This window comes from Schistocerca gregaria, chromosome 7 (genome assembly GCF_023897955.1).
Source record: "Schistocerca gregaria isolate iqSchGreg1 chromosome 7, iqSchGreg1.2, whole genome shotgun sequence".
NCBI lineage: Eukaryota > Metazoa > Arthropoda > Insecta > Orthoptera > Acrididae > Schistocerca > Schistocerca gregaria.
In genome coordinates, this window is record NC_064926.1 from 548,160,061 (window position 1) to 548,181,661 (window position 21,601).

The 21,601-nt window shown below is 42.0% G+C and overlaps 1 protein-coding gene across 1 annotated transcript in view; it reads right to left on the minus strand.

Moving 5' to 3' along the window:
* Window positions 1-21,601, minus strand: part of LOC126282082 (hemocyte protein-glutamine gamma-glutamyltransferase-like) — a 359,269-nt gene that overhangs the window by 24,022 nt on the left and 313,646 nt on the right. Inside the window, exons 12-13 of the mRNA XM_049981538.1 lie at window positions 13,663-13,823; window positions 3,247-3,386 (exon numbers count right to left, since the gene is read on the minus strand). Coding sequence (XP_049837495.1) covers window positions 3,247-3,386; window positions 13,663-13,823 — 301 coding nt within the window. The remainder of the gene's footprint in view (window positions 1-3,246; window positions 3,387-13,662; window positions 13,824-21,601) is intronic.

Here is a 21,601-nt window from a genome sequence, read left to right on the forward strand (position 1 = left end):
TGAATGGCAGATGTCTAAAGAAGTTCCTTTCTGGATTCCAAGAAATAAGAGAAGACTGAGAAGGCAAACAAATGGAAGGTAGCCGATGATATTACAAGATACTCAGGAAAAACAGGGATTCGTATCGCTGAATATCGCAACGCATGGAAATTTCTAAAGGCTACTTTAGGTACCAGTGGATGTCAAATAGCTAGTGATTATTACTTATTTTTTAAAAGTAATGGTCACTAACTCTATATCGAATCAGTTTCACTTTTACTCCTCTCAAAGTTTCATTATACCCTCCGGGGGTAATTACCCCCAGTTTTGGAACCACTGCTCTACGTGAAAGTGAATTAGGCTTAACTCTTAATACATTTATGGATGTGTCTAGGCATTGTCAGGGAGCGTGTTATGTTACGTGCCAAAAGGATAATAAAACGAAATAATATTGATCTGTACGGTTGTTGATTGAAAGCAGCATGTTTTCGTCTACTTAATTAAGAGGATTTAATGTTTGCAAATATGGAGACACATATTCCTATTAGGCATATGCTGAAGTTCATTTAATAACGAAGCATGTTTTCTCTGTAAAGTTCCCAACCTCGCAAAATTAATAAACGGAATACACTAGGTGATCTTACATGCAACCATTACAACAAAAGTAGTATTTCCATTAAAGCCAAATTACGACACTACAGTACAGTAGTCTTACCAGAGATCTTGTATGCTTCAAAACAACAGTAATCAAGGGAAGAATGAAAATTAGATAGATGGAAAAACGAGAGAGGAAAATATTGAGAAAGATCTATGGGCCAGTTCAGAAAGAGGGGTTTTGGATAGAAAGACCGACAAAAGAACTGTGAAAACAGAGACGATCACATTAACGCTGGCAAAAGTAGGAAAAAGTTCTACGGACACATACATAGGATGAACGAAGAAAGACTGACCAAGAAAAATTTTAAGTAGGTGGAAACTAATACAGTGAAAACCAACTGGGTAAAGGAAACCCTGGAAGACATCAAGAAACTGGACATCTCCACAGAAGACATGACAGACAGGGAAAAATACAGACAACAATTTATAAAACAGAAATTTCAGCAAACGTCCAAAGAGAACTAAATAGGAAAGAAGTGGACAGAAGAGTGGAAGAAGAAACACAGTGATTATATGTCAGGTTTCTGGGGAAAAAAAAGAAAGAGACAGGAAAAAGGCCAAGAAAATTGATTACGTTTTAGGGATCTCCTTAACGAGGAATTAACGTTAATAATTATAATTAGAATAGCGTGACACTTTTTTCAGTCCGAACAAACATTTAAGTCTGGCTGGCATGGTGACATGCCTTAGAAGACGGGCTAATTGCCATACAACCAAAACCACCAATGGGGATATTTCCGTAACTGTCCTGCTTCTATTGACGGTAACAGCGCTGGACAGCTGGTGTGATAAAATCTTGGCAGTGGAGTTAACTGAGCTACTAGAGATGGGAAAAGTCGTTCATCCTTGGGAACTAGTTCACTGCTGATCGTTCTTTTTTGGGAATCGTTCATTTTTACTCGTTCACCGTTCATTTGTGCTTGGTGTATGGTTCTTATGAAAAACTGAAAACTAGTAGCGTAGGTGACTGAAGGATGGAGGGCACCAAGAGGGGGCACTTGCCTTCCCCATGGAGTATAGAGTTTTTATTCAGTACAGAATTCTTACACACTTTTAGAAGTGATTTCTGTGATTCTGCAGAACCTCTCGTTTAGCTAACCGTAGCCTCGTGTGGCTGATCGCAGGGAAATAATATAGCGTGGCGCACGGAAACCCGGCCCCGAGTACAGACTGCTCGCCAATTACGGGCGATGTGTGCCTGTTACGAGCAGATACAACAAACAGACAAACATGTAATAATTATGCAGTGAAAAAATAGCAAGGTAATGCAAGCAACAATGGCGAAACAATCGATGACGTTGTGTAGAGAGCTGGAGAAGAGAACATGAAAATCTCACGCGACGCGCATGGGCTATAGCACATGTTGTCTTGTAAACCTGTTGGTGGCTGTTTCCCAACATAATAGACCACAAGTGTCTTGTACAAAATTCTTCGTTTCGACTTCCACTACATAGCTATGCTACGTTGTAAACAATAATCGTTTACACCGTATATATACTTCACATTGCCTCTGAGTTCGTTGGCGAAGTATAGATTTTATGGAAGCATAAAACAAAATGTGGTTTTCTCATCATACTTGCGTCACACGCTTAGTAAAAATTAGGTTTTCATGTTGCATTATTAAAGTTAATGCAGCAATAATAATAATAATAATTAACTTTGCAGTAATAAAGTTTTTGGTTTGAAAGCTCCTTCTGAACAAATGTTTTTGAGATAATAAGTAAATACGATTTTATGGCAATCTATGTCTTTTCAAATGGAGAGGCACCGCTTTTGCTACTGAGCCAAAATGACCCACAACCCACTTTTTTTTTTTCACAGAAACCAAACTAGCAGATAATGAAAATTGGAAACAACCAAACTTAAAAATGATTAGAGTCTTCCTAAAGGTAATGTTTTGTATATGAAAGACACACGGAAATCGTTTTATATTAGTTTTGTTACACTAAAAATTAAGCAGTTTATTGAAAGTTAGCTGCTAAATCTATGAAACCAAAAAATATATGAATTAAAAAAAACCTTGCCTTGTTATAAGTATGTCTTCTGCTGTTCATCGATATAATGAAGTGACCTGATATGCCCTTTAGTTACCTGAAAAGACGTGCCTATTACATACAACGTGATTTTTATGTAATTTACGTTACCATGAAATACTTTTTGATTACCGGTCGTGGATGTTGAGTACCCAGAAACAAGTGCAAGAACAGTTTGGAACACATGTAAAATGGGCGAGCGCAGTGAACGAAACGAACAACTGGATACTGAACTAACTAGGAGCAGTCTACAGTGGAACTGAGACAGGTGGTCGTGCGAAGAACGACGAGTGCGGCCGAGACTGAGCCGAGCACGCGACCGAGGCTGGAACGACAACTGCCGAAGTGACCGCCGCGAGCGAAGTGAACTATGAACAGATCGTTCATCGTTTCCAGGAACTATTAGTAGACAGCCGCGACCGAAGTGAACTATGAAAAGGTCGCTCATTGGAATTCGTTCCTCAGTCGTTTCGTTCATCTTGGTGAACCGTTCTTATGCACCTGTTCGTTCGCGAACAACCTATCTCTAGAGCTGACGGGGAGTTTGGTGTGTGGTCAGCTGGCGTGTGGGGCTCACCTGTAGTCGACGACGGTGGCCTTGACCAGGCCGGGGCTCTCGTAGCGCAGCCGGCAGCCCGTGAGCCGCTTCTTCAGCGGGTTCTTCAGGCTGAAGCTGATGACCGCGGCGCGGCCCACCGTCAGGCTGTCATCCTCCACCTGCGGCAGGGACCACACCGTAAGCGCGTCACCGAGCCAGCGCTTTCACACACACACACACACACACACACACACACACAGACACACACACACACACACAAAAAAGGCTCTTAAGCTCAATTGTTGTTGTTGTGATCTTCAGTCCTGAGACTGGTTTGATGCAGCTCTCCATGCTACTCTATCCTGTGCAAGCTTCTTCATCTCCCAGTACCTACTGCAACCTACATCCTTCTGAATCTGCTTAGTGTAGTCATCTGTTGGTCTCCCCCTACGCTGCCCTCCAATACTAAATGGGTGATCCCTTGATGACTCAGAACATGTCGTACCAACCGATCCCTTCTTCTAGTCAAGTTGTACCACAAACTTATCTTCTCCCCAATCCTATTCAATACCTCCTCATTACTTATGTGATCTACCCATCTAATCTTCATCATTCTTCTGTAGCACCACATTTCGAAAGCTGTACCACAAGTTGTGATACAACTTGACTAGTCAAATTAAGTCGGGTGATGCTGAGGGAATTAGATTAGGAAATGAGACACATAAAGTATTAAAGGAGTTTTGCTATTTGGGGAGCAAAATAACTGATGATGGGCAAAGTAGAGAGGATATAAAATGTAGACTGGCAATGGCAAGGAAAGCGTTTCTGAAGAAGAGGATTTTGTTAACATTGAGTATAGATTTAAGTGTCAGGAAGTCGTTTCTGAAAGTATTTGTATGGAGTGTAGCCATGTATGGAAGTGAAACATGGACGATATATAGTTTGGGCAAGACAAGAATAGAAGCTTTGGAAATGTGGTGCTACACAAGAATGCTGAAGATTTGATGGATCGATCACATAACTAATGAGGAGGTATTGGATAGAACTGGGGAGAAGAGGAGTTTGTGGTACAACTTGACTAGAAGAAGGGATCGGTTGGTAGTACACGTTCTGAGGCATCAAGGGATCACTAATATAGTATTGGAGGGAGCGTGGAGGGTAAAAATCGTAGAGGGAGACCAAGAGATGAATACACTAAGCAGATTCAGAAGGATGTAGGCTGCAGTACGTACTGGGAGATGAAGAAGGTTGCACAGGATAGAGCAGCATGGAGAGCTGGAGCAAACCAGTCTCAGGACTGAAGAGCACAACAACAACAACAGGCGTTCATTGCTCTGCACAGCTATGCATTTTAGAACCCTTGTTTAGCAGACATTTTTTTCTTGTTTGGGTCCATACTACCATGTCTCAAAATACGGAAAGCAAAGAGTTTACAGTAGAAGAGACTTGTTTCCCAGTATAGAAGACGAAGAAGTGTTCATAGCTCTTAAGGCTTGCGTTTTACAGCCCAAGTTTATTATACTTTTTTTCAATTTTGATGGTTCGTTGGTTGATTGTGGGTTAAGGTTGTTTAGTTCCATAGTGTCGTCCCTAAAAGTTTGTCACTGGAGTTATGATTCACCCTGCATATTTTACATGATTTATCATAATGTGCGGTTCAGCTCCCACTCATTTCTACGAAGTTCACATGAAAGTGTGAGTCATCGTATAACAGGCTGGGTAAATCAGTCTCTAATTTCGAAGAGGGTGGAGGCATACCTCCACCAATAGTCCACTGGCTAGTAAAGCGCCGTGAATTTCAGACAAAGTACGGTGTTGATGACACCCTCATTTTTATACCTACATCTACATGGTTACTCTACGGTTCACGATAAAGTGACTCGCAGAGGGTTCATCGCACCATCTTCAGGATATTTCTCTACTGTTCCACTCTCGCAGAGGAACGGCGAACAATAAAATCTTTTCGTGCAAGCTCAGATGTTTCTTATTGTGACGATCATTTATCCCTGCGTAGGTAAGTAGAAACAAAATATTTTGTAATTTGGAGAGGAAAGTTTTTGATTGAAATTTCATAAGAAGACCCTTGCCGTAACGAAAAACGCAATTGTTTCAATGACTGCCATCCAATTCGCGTGTCGTATCTGTAGTACTCTCTCTCCTATGTCGCGGTGATAAAAAGCGTGCTACCTTACTTTGAACTTTTTCGATATCCCCAGTCAGTCCTGTCTGATACGGATCGCACATTGCAGAGCAGTACTGCGAAATAAGGCGGACAAGCGTAGTCCCAATTGGTCTCTTTAGAAGACCTCCTGCATTTTCTAAGTGTTCTATGAATGAATCACACTTTTTGGTTGACGTTGCTCAGAATATTATACACGTGAGAATTTGAATTAAGTTGCACACTGTGGTGACAAAACGTGGGATAGCGCTATGCACATGTACAGATGGCGGTAGCATCGCGTACACTAGGTATAAAAGCGCAGTGCGTCGGCGCAGCTCTCGTTTGTACTCAGATGATACATGTGAAAAGGTTTCCCACCTGGGTATGGCTGCGCGACGGCAATTAACAGACTCAGTAGTTGCAGCTAAACGCAGGGAACATTTCATTTCGGGAATCGTCAGGGAATTCGATATCCTGAGATCCACAGTGTGAAGACTGTCTCGAGAATGCCAAATTTCAGGCATTGCCTCTCACCACGGAAACCGCAGGGGCCTACGGCCTTCACTTAACGACCGAGTTCAGCGACGTTTGCGTAGAATTGTCAGGCTAACAGACAAGAAACACTGCGTGGAACAGCAGCAGAAATCAATGTGGGACGTGCGCCTAACGTGTCCGTTAGGACAGTATGGCAAAATGTGGCAATAATGGATTATGACAGCAGGTGAACTACGCGAGTGCCTCTGTTATTAGCACGACATGGCCTGCAGCGCCTCTCCTGGACTCGCGACCATATCGGTTGGACATTAGACGACTTGAAAACCGTGGTCTGGTCAGATGAGTCCCGATAAGAGTTGATGGTAGGGTACGAGTCTGGTCAGATGAGTGCCGATAAGAGTTGATGGTAGGGTACGAGTCTGGCACAGGACCCACGACGCCATGGACAAAAGTTGCCATAATGGTATGCACTGTGATTACATGGAACTGACTGGGTCCTCTGGTCCAACTGAACCGATCTTTGACTCGAAATGGTTATAGAATGTCAAATCAGACACCTTTCAGATTTCTGCCTGCTATAGCGATCACTTCTACCATTATCTGCCGACCAGGTCGCCAGGTGATGGTTGGAGTGATCGATACAATAAGTAGAAATCTACTAATACCAGTGTTCGAATGCTGGCCCCTGTTCTGACCAGAACCGAGGTGGAATCTTCCTACACGTTGGTCGGAGGCCTGCAGAAAATCGCCAAAACTGGTAGCCAAATAAAATAAGTTTGGAAACTAGACGGCTGAAAGGTGTTTGATTAGACATTCTTTACACACCAGCCGAGTTTCATAAGCATCTCTGAAAAGATAGACGTACAAAGAGGAAAAGATTATCCAGAATAAGATTTTCACTCTGCAGCGGAGTGCTAGCTGAGACTCAAACTCGGGACCTTTGCCTTTTGCGGGAAAGTGCTCTACCAACTGAGCTACCCAAGCACGACTCACGAGTCCTCAAAGCTTTACTTCTCCCAGTACCTCGTCCCATACCTTCCAAAATTTACAGAAGCTCTCCTGCGAACTTAGCAGAACTAGTAGTCCTGAAGGAGAGGTTCTGTAAATTTTGGAAGGTAGGGGACGAGATACTGGGAGAAGTAAACCTTTGAGGACTCGTGAGTCGTGCTTGGGTAGCTCAGTTGGTAGAGCCCTTGCCCGCGAAAGGAAAAGGTCCCGATTTCGAGTCTCGGTCGGGCACACAGTTTTAATCTGCCAGGAAATTCAGGAAATGGTTATGTTCGGCTACCTAGAGACCAACTGTGCCCATTCATGGACCTCACGCCTGAAACTACGATTCGCATGTCACTAGGCCATAATTGTTCCCAACTGGTTTGAACAACATCCTCGATAATTCGTGCGAATGATTCGGCCACCCAGATCGCCCGACAGGAAAATCGGCGAATATTCTTGGGACATAATGGAGAGGTCAGTTCGCGCACAAACTCCTGCACGGGCAACACTTCCGCAATTATGGGCGGCTATAGGTGCAACATGGAACATTATTTCTGCTGGGACTTCCGACAACTCGCTGAGTCCGTGCTACGTCAAGTTGCTGCACTTCTCCGCAAAACGGAGCTCCAACACGATGTTAGGAGGTGTGCCGTGACTATTGTCATCGCGGTATAACTGTAATCGTTATTTGAGCTTAATTTATACAGAAACCAGATGGTAGTTATACGAGCCAAGGGACACGAAAAGTAAGCAGTGGTTGGGAAGGGAGTGAGACAGGGTTGTAGCCTCTCCCCGATGTTATTAAATCTGTATATTGAGCAAGCAGTAAAGGAAACAAAAGAACAATTTGGAGTAGGTTCAAATGGTTCAAATGGCTCTGAGCAGTATGGGACTTAACATCTGTGGTCATCAGTCCCCTAGAACTTAACTACTTAAACCTAACTAACCTAAGGACATCACACACATCCATGCCCAAAGGCAGGATTCGAACCTGCGACAGTAGCAGTCGCGCGGTTCCGGACTGAGCGTCTAGAACCGCTAGATCACCGCGGCCGGCTTTGGAGTAGGTATTGAAATCCATGGAGAAGAAATAAAAACTTGGAGGTTCGCCGATGGCATCGTAATTCTGTGAGAGACAGCAAAGGACTTTGAAGAGCAGTTGAACGGAATGGACAGTGTCTTGAAAGGAGGATATAAGATGAACGTCAACAAAAGCAAAACGAGGATAATGGAATGTAGTCGAATTAAGTCGTGTGATGCTGAGCGATTTAGATTAGGAAATGAGACATTTAACGTAGTAAAGGAGTTTTGCTATTTGGGGAGCAAACTAACTGATGATGATTGAACTAAAAAGGATATAAAATGTAGACTGGCAATGGCAAGGAAAGCTTTTCTCAAGAAGAGGAATTTGTTAACATCGAGTATAGATTTAAGTGTCAGGAAGTCGTTTCTGAAAGTATTCGAATGGAGTGTAGCCATGTATGGAAGTGAAATGTGGACCATAAACAGTTTGGACAAAAAGAGAATAGAAGCTTTCGAAATGTGGTGCTAAAGAAGAATGATGAAGATTAGATGGGTAGATCACATAACTAATGAGGAGGTATTGAATAGCATTGGGGAGAAGAGAAGTTTGTGGTACAACTTGACTATTTTGCTCCCCAAATAGCAAAACTCCTTTACTGCTTTAAGTATCTCATTTCCTAACCTAATTCCCTCAGCATCACCCGACTTAATTTGACTACATTCCATTATCCGCGTTTTGCTTTTGTTGATGTCATCTTATGTCCTCCCTTCAAGACACTGTCCATTCCGTTCAACTGCTCTTCCAAGTCCTTTGCTGTCTCTGACAGAATTAAAATGTCATCGGCGAACCTTAAAGTTTTTATTTCTTCTCCATGGATTTTAATACCTACTCCGAACTTTTCCTTTGTTTCCTTTACTGCTTGCTCAATATACAGATTGAATAACATCGGGGAGAGGCTACAACCCTGTCTCACTCCCTTCCCAACCACTGCATCCCTTTCATATCCCTCGACTCTTATAACTGCCATCTGGTTTCTGTACAAATTGTAAATAGCCATTCGCTCCCTGCACCTTCAGAATTTGAAAGAGAATATTCCAATCAACATTGTCAAAAGCTTTCTCCAAGTCCAGAAATATTAGAAACTTTTCTTAGTCTAGCTTCTATGATAAGTCGTAGGGTCAATATTGCCTCACGTGTTCCAACATTTTTACGGAACCCAAACTGATCTTCCCCGAGTTCGGCTTCTATCAGTTTTCCATTCCTCTGTAAAGAATTCGCATTAGTATTTTGCAGCCGTGACTTATTAAACTGATTTTCACATCAGACATCACCAGCTTTCTTTGGGATTGGAATTATTATACTCTTCTTGAAGTCTGACGGTATTTCGCCTGTCTCGTACATTTTGCTCACCAGATGGTACAGTTTTGTTAGGACTGGGTCTCCCAAGGGCGTCAGTAGTTCTAATGGAATGTTGTCTATTCCTGGGGCCTTGTTTCGACTCAGGTCTTTCACTGCTCTGTCAGACTCTTGACGCAGTATCGTATCTCCCATTTAATCTTCATCTACATTCTCTTCCCTTTCTCTAACATTGCCGTCAAGTACATCGCCCTTGTGTAGTCCCTCTATATACTCCTTCCACCTTTCTACTTTCCCTTCTTTGCTTAGAACTGGGTTTCCATCTGAGCTCTTGATATTCATACAAGTGGTTCTCTTTTCTCCAAAGGTCTCTTTAATTTTCCTGTAGGCAGTATCTATTTTACCCCTATGAGATAAGCATCTACATCCTTACATTTGTCCTCTAGCCATCCCTGCTCAGCCATTTTGCACTTCCTGTCGATCTCATTTTGGAGACGTTTGTATTCCTTTTACCTGCTTCATTTACTGCATTTTTGTATTTTCTTCTTTCATCAATTAAATTCAATATTTCTTCTGTTACCCAAGGGTTTCTACTAGCCCTCGTCTTTTTACCTATTTGATCCTCTTCTGCCTTCACTATTTCATCCCTCAAAGCTACCCATTCTTCTTGTACTGCATTTCCTTCCCCCATTCCTGTCAATTGTTCCCTTATGCCCTCCCTGAAACCCTGCACAACCTCTGGTTTAGTCAGTTTATCCAGGTCCCATCTCCTTAAATTCCCACCTTTTTGCAGTTTCTTCAGTTTTAATCTACAGGTCTGACCAATAGATTGTGGTCAGAGTCCACATCTGCCCCTGGAAATGCCCCACAATTTAAAACCTGGTTCCTAAATCTCTGTCTTACCACTATATAATCTATCTGAAACCTCTCAGTATCTCTAGGCTTCTTCCATGTATACAGCCTTCTTTTATGATTCTTGAACCAAGTGTTAGCTATGATTAAGTTGAGCTCTGTGCAAAATTCTACCAGGCGGCTTCCTATTCAGTAGAAATGATGCGTTTCACAGTAATGTAGATGGAAAAGTTCTCATAGTTCTTCTGATATGCAGTTTAGAGCCCCTGTTTACTAGACAGGTATGGATTTTAGAGCTCATCTTTATTAGACATAGTTTTCTAGTTTTTGTCCACGCTACCACCTCTGAAAGTTTGTCGAAGGAGTTTTGATTCACCGTGCATAGCTTAATTCAGTGAAAGCGAGCAAAAATGAAAACTTTTCAGGTAAGAAGGAAATTCTGGTTCTTCGAAGACAATGGAAGAAGACACGAGTTTGACCCTACCGAGTTTACAGGCCTGAAATAACATAACATTGCGTAACTGTAACTCCAGTTTTTGGTTTCGCCTAGCCATGAACGCATCTTCTTCATAACCGAACCACATCGTGTAGGCTACATTCCAGGCTCCTCCAACAATGAATGTATAATTACAGTTATTGTTCACATCCCGTATACGCCTCCTGCTTTATTTTGTTTTGAAGTTTGTTGCACAAGATATTCTGTAGTTCTGTTGTTCATATGTCAGAATTCTCTTAGCACTCGACATGTTGCTGTCTTTCGACAGCGACGTCGAAAAGTGTGTTTAAGTACGCTCATTTTTGACTTAGATTTCTAGACCTCAAGACGCTTATCTCAAACTGCTTAGCGGATCATTCCCTTCATTCTGTTTAAGTTTTGGACATTTTCACTGAGTCACCTGTTGTAAAGGGATATAGAAAATAATATGCAATCCTTGTAACGAGTATTTCGTAGGTTATGTACACAGGTAGTGGAAAACACTTCGCCAGGAGCATCCTGCCTGTTTTCGATTTAACAAGTACAACAAATCAACTATAGCGAAACATACTAAAGAAACAGGACGCAGTGTTATTTACTCTAGAGAATAACTCGAAAACAACATCTCAAAAGAAATGAATATATTGATCCATGGACAAAAATTGGAAACTGATATCTTGGATGAATGAGTTTCAAGAACTCAGTGAGTTTTTCAGTAACTCGTAGTCAATGATGCTAAATTAGAAAGTCCATGATATGCCGTAAAACATATCTATCTGTATTTAAAAAAAAGCTCGTGTTCGTTGCTTTTGAGTAACAGTATGTTTGTTTTTAGAACTAATATCGTCCCGCAGTTAACATCAACCAATTTGCCGAAGTGTACGCAAGTCGTTAAAAAGAGAGAGACGTCACCCACACAGACGCGTCGGCAGTGAACCCGCGCTAAGCTTTGATTTGGTGACCGTACAGGCTCTCGTGCAGTATGATGTATTAAATAAACGGCGTGCTGTCAGTGTACTCCACGAGATTACAGACAGTGGAAACAACACACAGGCAGAATATGTCAAAAAGGGACAATTAATTACGACCAAAGGTGTGAGTGATTATTTAACAACAAACCAGCAATTAAAGTAAACATTATTTCATCCGTATTGTACCTCTCTTTCTATCGCAAGCGGGATGGAATTCAAGCTGATACTAAACCAACGCTAGAGTAAAAAGTATGGATATTTAGGTTACACGTTTTTTCGATTACCATACGTTTCTGACGACGAGATCAGATCGCGGTACCTGTTACAAAATGCAAAATAAACTAAGCAACATGAGAAAGAATGGTAGTAGTAGCGGTCACTATAAACCCTTTTTATGAGACGATTACAGCACGGTCATAATTCCATTCTTTCCCTAAGAAGATGAATATGTATTGATCCGTTTCATTTATACAGTGAGCCGTAATATTTTTTTTACTGGAGCTTTCTCCCCGTCGATTTGTAACGTATTAAAGAGAGACACGCTATATCATATAAGAGGATACTTATATGTAAACCATACTTGGAACCTGAGTCACACATAATTCGGATCAGCAATACTGAGTTCTCTGACACATTTGTTTGGTATGTTATTTACTTTTTACATTGAAAAGGCAGTAAAGAAAACTAAGGAAAAAAATCTAATTTCGTCGGGAATTTCATAGCCACGGGGAATAGCACATAGAATAAGAACCGCAATCTACATCGGTCCCGACTCCTGGACGTGTGTTAGTACTACCACTTTCCCACAAGTGTTGGAGAGCAGTGTGGTTTACAGTTCCACAAATCAGTGTGAGGCGCGGCACGTTACTTTTTCCCGCCCTGCCAGAGTCCAGCAATGTTCATTTGTCAAGCTAAAAGCTGTCGTAGAAAATACTAGACCACTACTGTCTATTGCAGGTCGCAACATACATAGAATCGTCCGGTAAACGGACGCTACTGAAATAAAAGTTTTAACTTGGCGATGTAAATTTTCAGGTGTATTTTTACGATAAGGATCACAGTTAATACTGCCAAGTCCGTACTAAGTGAAACACAATGTAAAGTTCACAAGCAATCCACAATCACACACGTAGCCAGTTTATGGCATTTACACTCGTTACCGAAGTTAATAGAGTTCACCAGATCGTTTGGTTATGAAAATGCTCTCTCAAATGTTGTGCACTCCGCTCTACCTGTTCCAGTCTTAGATCGCACAAGACGCCAGGCGGTTTTAACTAACAGTCAAAAGCTATAATTTAGATATTCCGTCTGAAATTCCACACGACTTCCACTATCCCGTTCACTTAAATACACTTTGTACTACTTCGCGAACTCGTAATTAGCATTTTTCCGCGATTTTATAGTACTTTCGTCGGAGCTGCTTTCAGTGAGATGTTACTAGTTCGAACCCTCAGCCCCGACCCCCTTAGATCACACCAAAGGCTTTGTTCCCAGCATAGATTGGCGCGAGCCTGCATTTTTCTGATTGGCTGACATCACAAACAGCAAATCAGGTTGCAGTATTATCCTGCACTAACCCGCGCTTTACTTCACTCACAGTAAAACATTTCTTTCTATGGCAATTGCTAAATATAAAAATTTAGAAAAGTATCAAATATACAATTACTCCTTCTGAAATTACCGATTAATTTGTGTTCTACTCACGATTTATTAGTACCATAAACTGACTGCACATTTAATTATAGTAAATCCCCTGTATAGTTATCTGGTACTTCGTGAATAAACAAAACAGTTTTCATTTACTTCTGTTCTTCTTCACTCATGCAGCACTCACACTGCTAATTACTACACATACAAAACGATTATAATTATGCAAATACATTAAACATTAATCAAACATAACTTTACAATATTGTTTTGACTGCGTCAACTGCTGACCTCTGCCGCCTACCAGTACAACTACGTGTAGCTCTGTAACTCAGGTACACGTCAGCTGGTGACATCTGTCGATGACTCATGCCTATGACGATATCGTCCTGACAAGTGACAGGAGCGATGCGAAGGCGCTACGCCCCAAGTGGCTATCTAAGAAATACGAGCGGCACGAGAGGTTTCGGCCGGCGCACACCTTCATGACGAGCGGCGGACGCGTCAGCTCGAAGTCGTCCTCGTCGGCCCAGGTCTCGTTGGTGTCGAGGACAGTGGCGATGGCGGCGATCTTCAGCTGGCAGTACTCCACCAGCTTGTCCAGGTACTCGTCCACCGTCACCTTCAGACGCAGCGACTCCTCTGCGGGCACAGAGCAGGCGGTCGGGCGCTGTCACCACGTCACAGTAGGTACACACACACACACACACACACACAAACAGCAGAGAGAGAGACTGGACTGGATGGTAGAAAAAGAGAAAATCCAGTGCCATAATTTAGCCACGAAAACTTCTATCTCAAGCATGTTACTCGCAATGCCGTCAAAAAGGCCGTCACGCGCATCAGATTAGCATTTACTGGACACCATCTCATCACAGTCCAAATCATAGGTTTATTGTTGACCCACTACTGCCCAGTGCAACAGTTATCTTCAACCACTCCTTAACTACAAGTATTCAGCCTAGGCCTGTAAAAACGGACCGGTTAAGCAATTACCTAAAAAGGACGTCCCCGCACTACCCGCTCATTACTGATGTATTTGTATTGTTCCTGCACTGTCCAAGCCCTTGGAATGTACAGTCCACGACCAGCTAACTCATTGCCTAATTACAAACAACCTGAAATGTTGCTTTCTGAATAATTAATAGAATATGCCACAAACGTTTAATTAACGCTGAATGACATTAAGAATAAATTGTTTTGCGTAAATGAAGCTGTAAGGCGAGGAGAAAAGGTCACGACTGAATACAGGGGATCTATTTTTGTGCTGCTCCGATAAATAACGTTCCAGAGAAATGTTTATATATTGAAACTTGATAAACAAAAAATGGTATGTAACGCAAGTTGAAGGAAGTTTCCTAATTTGTTTTGGCCTATATAAATGTAGGAGCTGTGATCTCTCTGTCTCTCTCTCTCTCTCGTTTGTTTTCGATGAGTGTTTCATAAAACTGTATCTGTATCTGTAGTTTTGGTTAAATAATTACGTTAATTATAATAGCGGTGTAGTTTACGCTCTATAAGCAGCAGGTTTCGCTGCTCGCTCGCACCGGGAAATAGAAACAGAGGCGGCTCCGCAGCCAATTTTATTACACGACGCGGCCGGCCGCGGGTGCAACAGAACCCATTTGGACGGGTGGAAAGAAATGTGTCAGGCTTCATAAAACGTATTTATATGTGTCGTGTATTATGCATTTCTTGTACGTGAATGTGAATCTGCACCTGAACTTTCCTAATCCTCCTCACACCTTTCCGTAAAGCGTGCCCAAATCTGTGTTGGGAAGTAGTTCTGTAGTATAGTATTGCCAACCTTAAGTCTGGGTAGGGGATCAGAGAGACAGCACAGGCAGGTAAAAGTCAAAGACTTTCCAGTGTCACAAGATTTGGGGTGGAGAGGTTGGTCACGGGCAAGTGGTTCGACCACCCCCTTCACCGGGGCCCAGGAAGACCTCCGGGTGCCCGCCATATTCTAGGGGTCAAGCACGGAAGAGAAGTATTTGAATATTTGTACTAATTCTTTTATTTCCAGCTTCGGATTGTGTGAGGCAATGAATGTTCTCGTTTAATTCCGGAAATTTGACCCCCTGTGTTAATGTATCTGGTCCCCAGTTTGCCCGTTATCTTCCTCACATAGTGGATGTCCCACGTAAAATATTGGGAGACTTTGGTGGTATACATTTTGCCAACGCAATTCCGTCTTTCCCGTAGAAATGTGTGTGCAGATTAGTATATAATATACACGTGCTATAAGTTGTAAAATTGTAATATCCGTAAACTGGAACAATTGCTGCAATCGCTGTAAAATCGAATGGTAATATTTAAAATAAATATGTAATCAATTGTCATCAATCTTTAACATACCTTAAAATCACAATAAAGTAAAGTTAAAGGAATTCATTTAAAATAAAAGATATAGAATGCAGGGACCCACACATCAGCGTGTGAGCTCTCTAGCCCCTTACCTAGTATCGTACAGAAAGGGCACGCTCTTCAGGTAGCGATCTCAAGTTCCCCTCCCCAGTTATCCGTTGCGCAATTTTCATTCAGGGCTTGATGACATCAACTTTCATCTGGCGTCCCTAGGCTAGGAGGTTAGACGGTAAACTTTCAGTGTTTCAATCATAAAACCTACTTTCCTCTTCGATTAACGTCACATCTCAATTTATTATGCTGTGTTTTACAACTTTTTCAGGCTGTGGTGAAGGAGAGCTGCCCACGAATTGTTTGCTGGCGCTGCTAGTGTTCAGTTCGAATCTGCTTTAGCACTTTATTTCAGTGTTCCTAAGATCGTTTTTTACCGATCTTTTCTATCAGTATCCGGGCAGCGTAGCGACGCAAAGTGCACAATTTTGAGATCGGTCACTGGCTTCTAAACAATGCCGTCGGTGAGCATTCTCGTCGGCCTGATGGGAATCTGATGCTGCGTGGCGGAATGCAATTTCAGTAGTAAACTAGTAAACATTTTCTATGCACCACTCTACCACTACAGGAGCTTTGGCACCAGCAGAAGTGATTAAATGTTTTTTTTCTCAAATATCAGTAATGTTATAAACGCACTAGACGAGTACAGATAAAGTTCCGTAAGCATCGCAGCACAATATGTGCCTTAGTAAAGGTAACAGTTGACCTGCAGTTTCCTTGGAAGCACAATGTGCTTCTTACACTTCACCAAAGCCTTTGGCAATGTTGCACTTACCAAACTCAGCAACCTACATTTCTCGCTAGGTGCATGGTTTCGCTAATTCCTGACGTCTCGCCGGCAATGGGTCACGTCCGGCGCTATAAAGTCGCAGCAGAGACAGGTAGCACTCCTTTCACAGTACGCAAATGACGTGTCGTCAGTTTTCTTCTGCTGCAAGTACCGCACGTATGCTGATCGTCCTCGGCTGTATCCAAGTGTAAAACCAATAAACCTCAAGACAGCTGTCGACAGTCTCAAGGCCGATCTGCGTGCACTATCAAAATGGATGTAGGGTTAAAGCTCAACCCATCCGAAACCAAAGTGGTACTGTTTGGTCACTTTTTATTTTTCAGCACGACCTCGTCAGTTACTAACAAGCAGACGGCACGAGCGTGGGGTCGGGGATTTGTCCGAAATTTTGTGTGGTGAAGGAGGACCCCTAACGCCTCACGTGGTTAAAATATTAGGACGCGCTACCCGGAAAATCCCGGGAAAAATCGATCCAAAGTTTCTTAGATGCCTTATGACTATAAAATGTTAGTACACTGCAGAGCCGCCGTTTGGCCTAGATGTTTAGGGCTCGGACTCTTACGCCAGATGTCTCGGGTTCTATTCCTCCTCTGGCACCTATTTTCTTTTCTTTTGTTTCATTATCTTTTGTTATTCCACCAATTATTCATAAAGTTTCCCAAACCTACATTATCTTTAACAAATTAGTTGCATTATTGAGTAAAAATTATTTTCTTTTTGTCCAACAACACAATTCAGGGCGGTCGGTTTTCCATTTTTCATTGTAAAGTATATAATGAGAATCATTGGGTTTTTAATCAGAATAACAAATTCTAAGTATATAATGAGAATCATTGGGTTTTTAATCAGAATAACAAATTCTATTGGGAAATATTCAATTTTTATGCATATAATAATTATAAACAGGAACCGCAGTGATTATCGTGAAAACAAGAAATTAATAGTTTTTGCGACATCTTGCGCAACATATAAAAGCGGATGTTTTACAGTCACAGGGCGTTTTCGATAAATCTGTACAAAAATATGCCCCATTAACATTTACGAAAATGTTCTGAGTTCCTGATAATTTTGAGGCAAACCAGGCATATTGAATCATGTCTCGGAATATTGGTGACAATAACGAATGGTGAATTACAGAATGAATTTTTATACAATTTCACGATTCTCCTGTAGCAATGCGCTGCAACTTTGCAAGCAACAGAAGAAAAAAAAAGTGCCGGAGGAGGAATCGAAAGCGAGACCTCCTTTTCTTTTTTAAAAAAAATCTCATTTTGTTCGTTTTCGTGCGTTGTATCTCCTCTGGGCGGACGTCGAAACACACCCATTTCAGTTCGTTGTTTTTATTAGAGAGGGCAGCTAACCCTCTGACCGACCACGCTGAGCTACCGTGCCGGCTAAATCTCATTTTGTTCGGTTTTCGTTGTTGCATCTGCTAGGTGCAGACGTCGTAAGAGATCCGCTTAAGTTCGTTGTTGATCGATTAACTCAGTTTTTTTTAATTACAGAGGGCAGCTAACCCTACGCGCTGTTTTTCTTTCTTTTTTTTTTTTGTTCTGGGCGGACGTCGTAAGACACCCATTTAAGTTGTTGTTTATCTATTAGCTCAGTTCTTTTGTTACAAAGGGGAGCTAACCCTGTGACTGAACACGCTCAGCTACCGTGCCGGCAGACCTCTGGCGCAAGAGTTGGAGCCCCAAACATCTAGGTCAGATGGCGGCGCGGCAATGGATTAACATTTTATACTGATAAGGCACCTAAGAAACTTTGGATCGATTTTGCCCCGGATTTTCCGGGTAGTGCTTCCTAATATTTTAACCACGTGAGGTGTTAGCGGTCCTCTTTCACCACACAAAATTTCGGAAAAATCCCGGACCCCACGGACGTGCCGTCTCCTTGTAAGAGAAGTAGGAGTTACTAGATAGCAACACTGTAGGCCAGCAGCGATGTTTTTGCGAGAACAGCTCACTGAAAGGACCTGGATGTAGAACACCCAGGTGCTGGCTGAGATGGCGCCTCCAGCAACGGTGGGTGTTCCCAGCGATATTTAGATATTTGCATTACTCTAGATTTTCAAGAGCTGGACTCCTTAGGAGCGCAGCGCTGTTTTTAAGAACTGCCACTCTGCATAAGCGAGATGCTAATTGAAGGTTAATGGGCCATAGTGCGACGCGGCTGGGAGGGTGCCAGAGGGACAAAGCGCTCGTCTAGACTGAGGACGTAGTAGCGTTCGAGCCGCCCGTTCGGCGTACTGCTGGGTGGGGCAATGCCCAGGCCGTTCACGGTTACGAGCTGTGACAATGCACGGCCGGGCGCCGCTACACGGCACTTCGCTCTCCTCTCGGCTACTGGGTCCCTCAGTCCGAGGGTGTTCCAAGCACTCGGCTCAATAGAAAGAAAGAAAAAAAAACAGTCACTCGACAAAATGAGCTGTTCCGACAAATCGGTGTCACAGATGGCATTAAATTCTTACCGGGTAACTGAGCTCCGTTTCCTGGATAAATGTGTTAACGGCTCTACGCACAAGTCGGACGGATCGCAGCAGTGGTCACCAGTTCGCCCGATCTGTCCGTAGACCTCACGCATGTGCACATATCACTCTTTGCAGCTATAGATCGCTCGTCCCACGAAATTCCCAAGCAACGCAATGAATCGCATGCGATGCGTGGTAATACGGCTGCCTATGCCGTGACTTATCGTGGTATCAAGCGCTCGCGTGTGTGTGGTTTCGCTTAGTTTCGCTATGCCAACATGGAATACGAAAGCTACTACGTTGTCATTTGGCTTTTTGTTGACATAGTCCGTGAGCTCACTGAATATGACTGCAGTGGTTATCAGTTAATGGTCGTACAAATATTGTTTGTTGGCTAAGCCAGTTTCGATACTTTATTCATTTTCAGTGCCGCCTGTAACTCATTAGCGAATGACTGTATCGGAATGTAACATCAGTACTCATCTCAAGCCTCACTGCTACTACAAACATATTGATACAATCATCGGTTAATAAGTAGTATGGGCTATTTAAAATGACTAAAGCTTACCCAATAAACAATATATGTGTGAGAACTGACTGATAACTTTTGTTGCCCAGGAGTAAAATCTGAGCCCACTTAAATGGTTTGTTAGGGGAATATGAATGTATCGATTTCCACGATAAGGTAACTGATCTGTGAATGTTGTAAGTAGGCTGTATAGGTTTTTTTTAGTGGTAACGCCACGTAGCGCTCTGTATGAAAATCTCTGGCTGTGCTGTGTGCAGTCTGTGGCTGGTTTGCATTGTTGTTGGCTATTATAGTGTTGGGCAGTTGGCTGTTAACAGCGCGTAGCGTTGCGCAGTTGGAGGTGAGCCGCCAGCAGTGGTGGATGTGGGGAGAGAGATGGCGGAGATTCGAGAGCGGATGATCTGGACGTGTGTCTATCAGAGACAGTAAATTTGTAAGACTGGATGTCATGAACTGATATATATATATATATATATATATATATATATATATATATATATATATATATATCATGACTTTTGAACACTGTTAAGGTAAATACATTGTTTGTTGTTTATGAAAATCTTTCATTTGCTAACTATGCCTATCTGTAGTCAGTCCCTTCAGTAGTTAGAATCTTTTATTTAGCTGGCATTAGTGGTGCTCGTTGTATTGCAGTAGTTCGAGTAACGAAGAGTTTTGTGAGCTAAGTGATTCATGAATGGTATAGGTTATTGTTAGTCAGGGCCATTCTTTTGTAGAGATTATTAAAAGTCAAATTGCGTTGCGCTAAATATACCGTGTGTCTGTTTAAGCACACTCACTCCTTTCAATGTGGCGTTTGGGCGAGGGAGAGGGGGGCGGAAGTGCGAACTGCTATGTTGCTTGTATGGAAAAATGTTCTCAAACCAAACCTAACCCCGACTATTTTTCGAAACATATAAGTATAAGAGATCATTCACAATTAATGGAAAATGCACAAATGAATGGGGTTTATTACATCACAAGCACTGGTAGATATCATCTAATCCTTGTGGCAAGTACTACGTCTGTTCTGCTTCCCATTATGTTAGAGAACTAAACTGACGATATTTGTTCAATAATCACAGTCATTCGATTATATACTGTGTATGTCAACTTGCCACGACAACTTTATGGGTCCTTAACAGTCGCACTCTGTCCGAGATTCACACTTTCCATTTCTTTCAGTACGTCAGTCCATTACATAAAAATTCGCGTTTTGAAGTTTTGTTATCGCGTTATATCACAGGAATTTGTTCATGACTTTTTCGTATATACTAAGTTCACATAGGGGCGCCAATAAAAGAACTGTATGGATGTACGACAGTGGTTAATGTCCAGATGTGAAAATATCACTTGGCGGTCTGTATTTCGCGAGAAACACGTAATTCCTCACAAATAATACAGTAATAATATTTCTTGAGAATGTTCAAACACTTGTTCAACTCTGTTACCTTTTCACAATTATTTAGAGACTGTTCTTACCGCAAATTTCAATTTTCTTCACACTGTAATTGTAACTGAATTACGCAACCATTACGGCACCTCACCTGAACTTCTCGATACCAGCAACATTCTACTGTGTTTCTGTAAAGTAGTTGACACATTTCCGAGACAACATTCAGATTTGATTTCATTAATGTAGAGGTACTTTGATACATCGATATGTTTATATTGCAATGATATTATTCTTTCTTTTGTAACAGTGATCTTTGACGTACTTGTAACTATGACTTTTTGGGTGCGTAAGCGATTATTAGTTAGTAGCTAGAGAGTCGGACCTTGAAACAGTCAAGTATTGGACGTCATGTTGGAAAGACGCATATTGTAGCCAGCTTATAAAATGTGAACCTTAATAGTGGGGAAGATGTTTTCAAGTATGTTTTGTATTGTGAAGTGATGTTTTGTGTGTTACGTAATATTGCAACAAAAAGCAATAAAAAAGAAGTGTAACTTAAATTCGGTGTGATGATTATTTTTTTACATCATCATTGTTCTAACTCTGAAAGGTTTAATCTTCAAGAATGGTTTGTGAAACACATCTATAAAGCATTTGAATATCACATAATAAAACCTAGGCCTCTTTTCATCCGAGCTTGGAATTATCACCACCTAGATTTTCGACGATTGAGCCGTTCACAAAGAGACCAGCGTGGGAAACACGGAAAGATGAGTGCCTAGTTTATTCATTATTAAATGAAATGACTATTAAC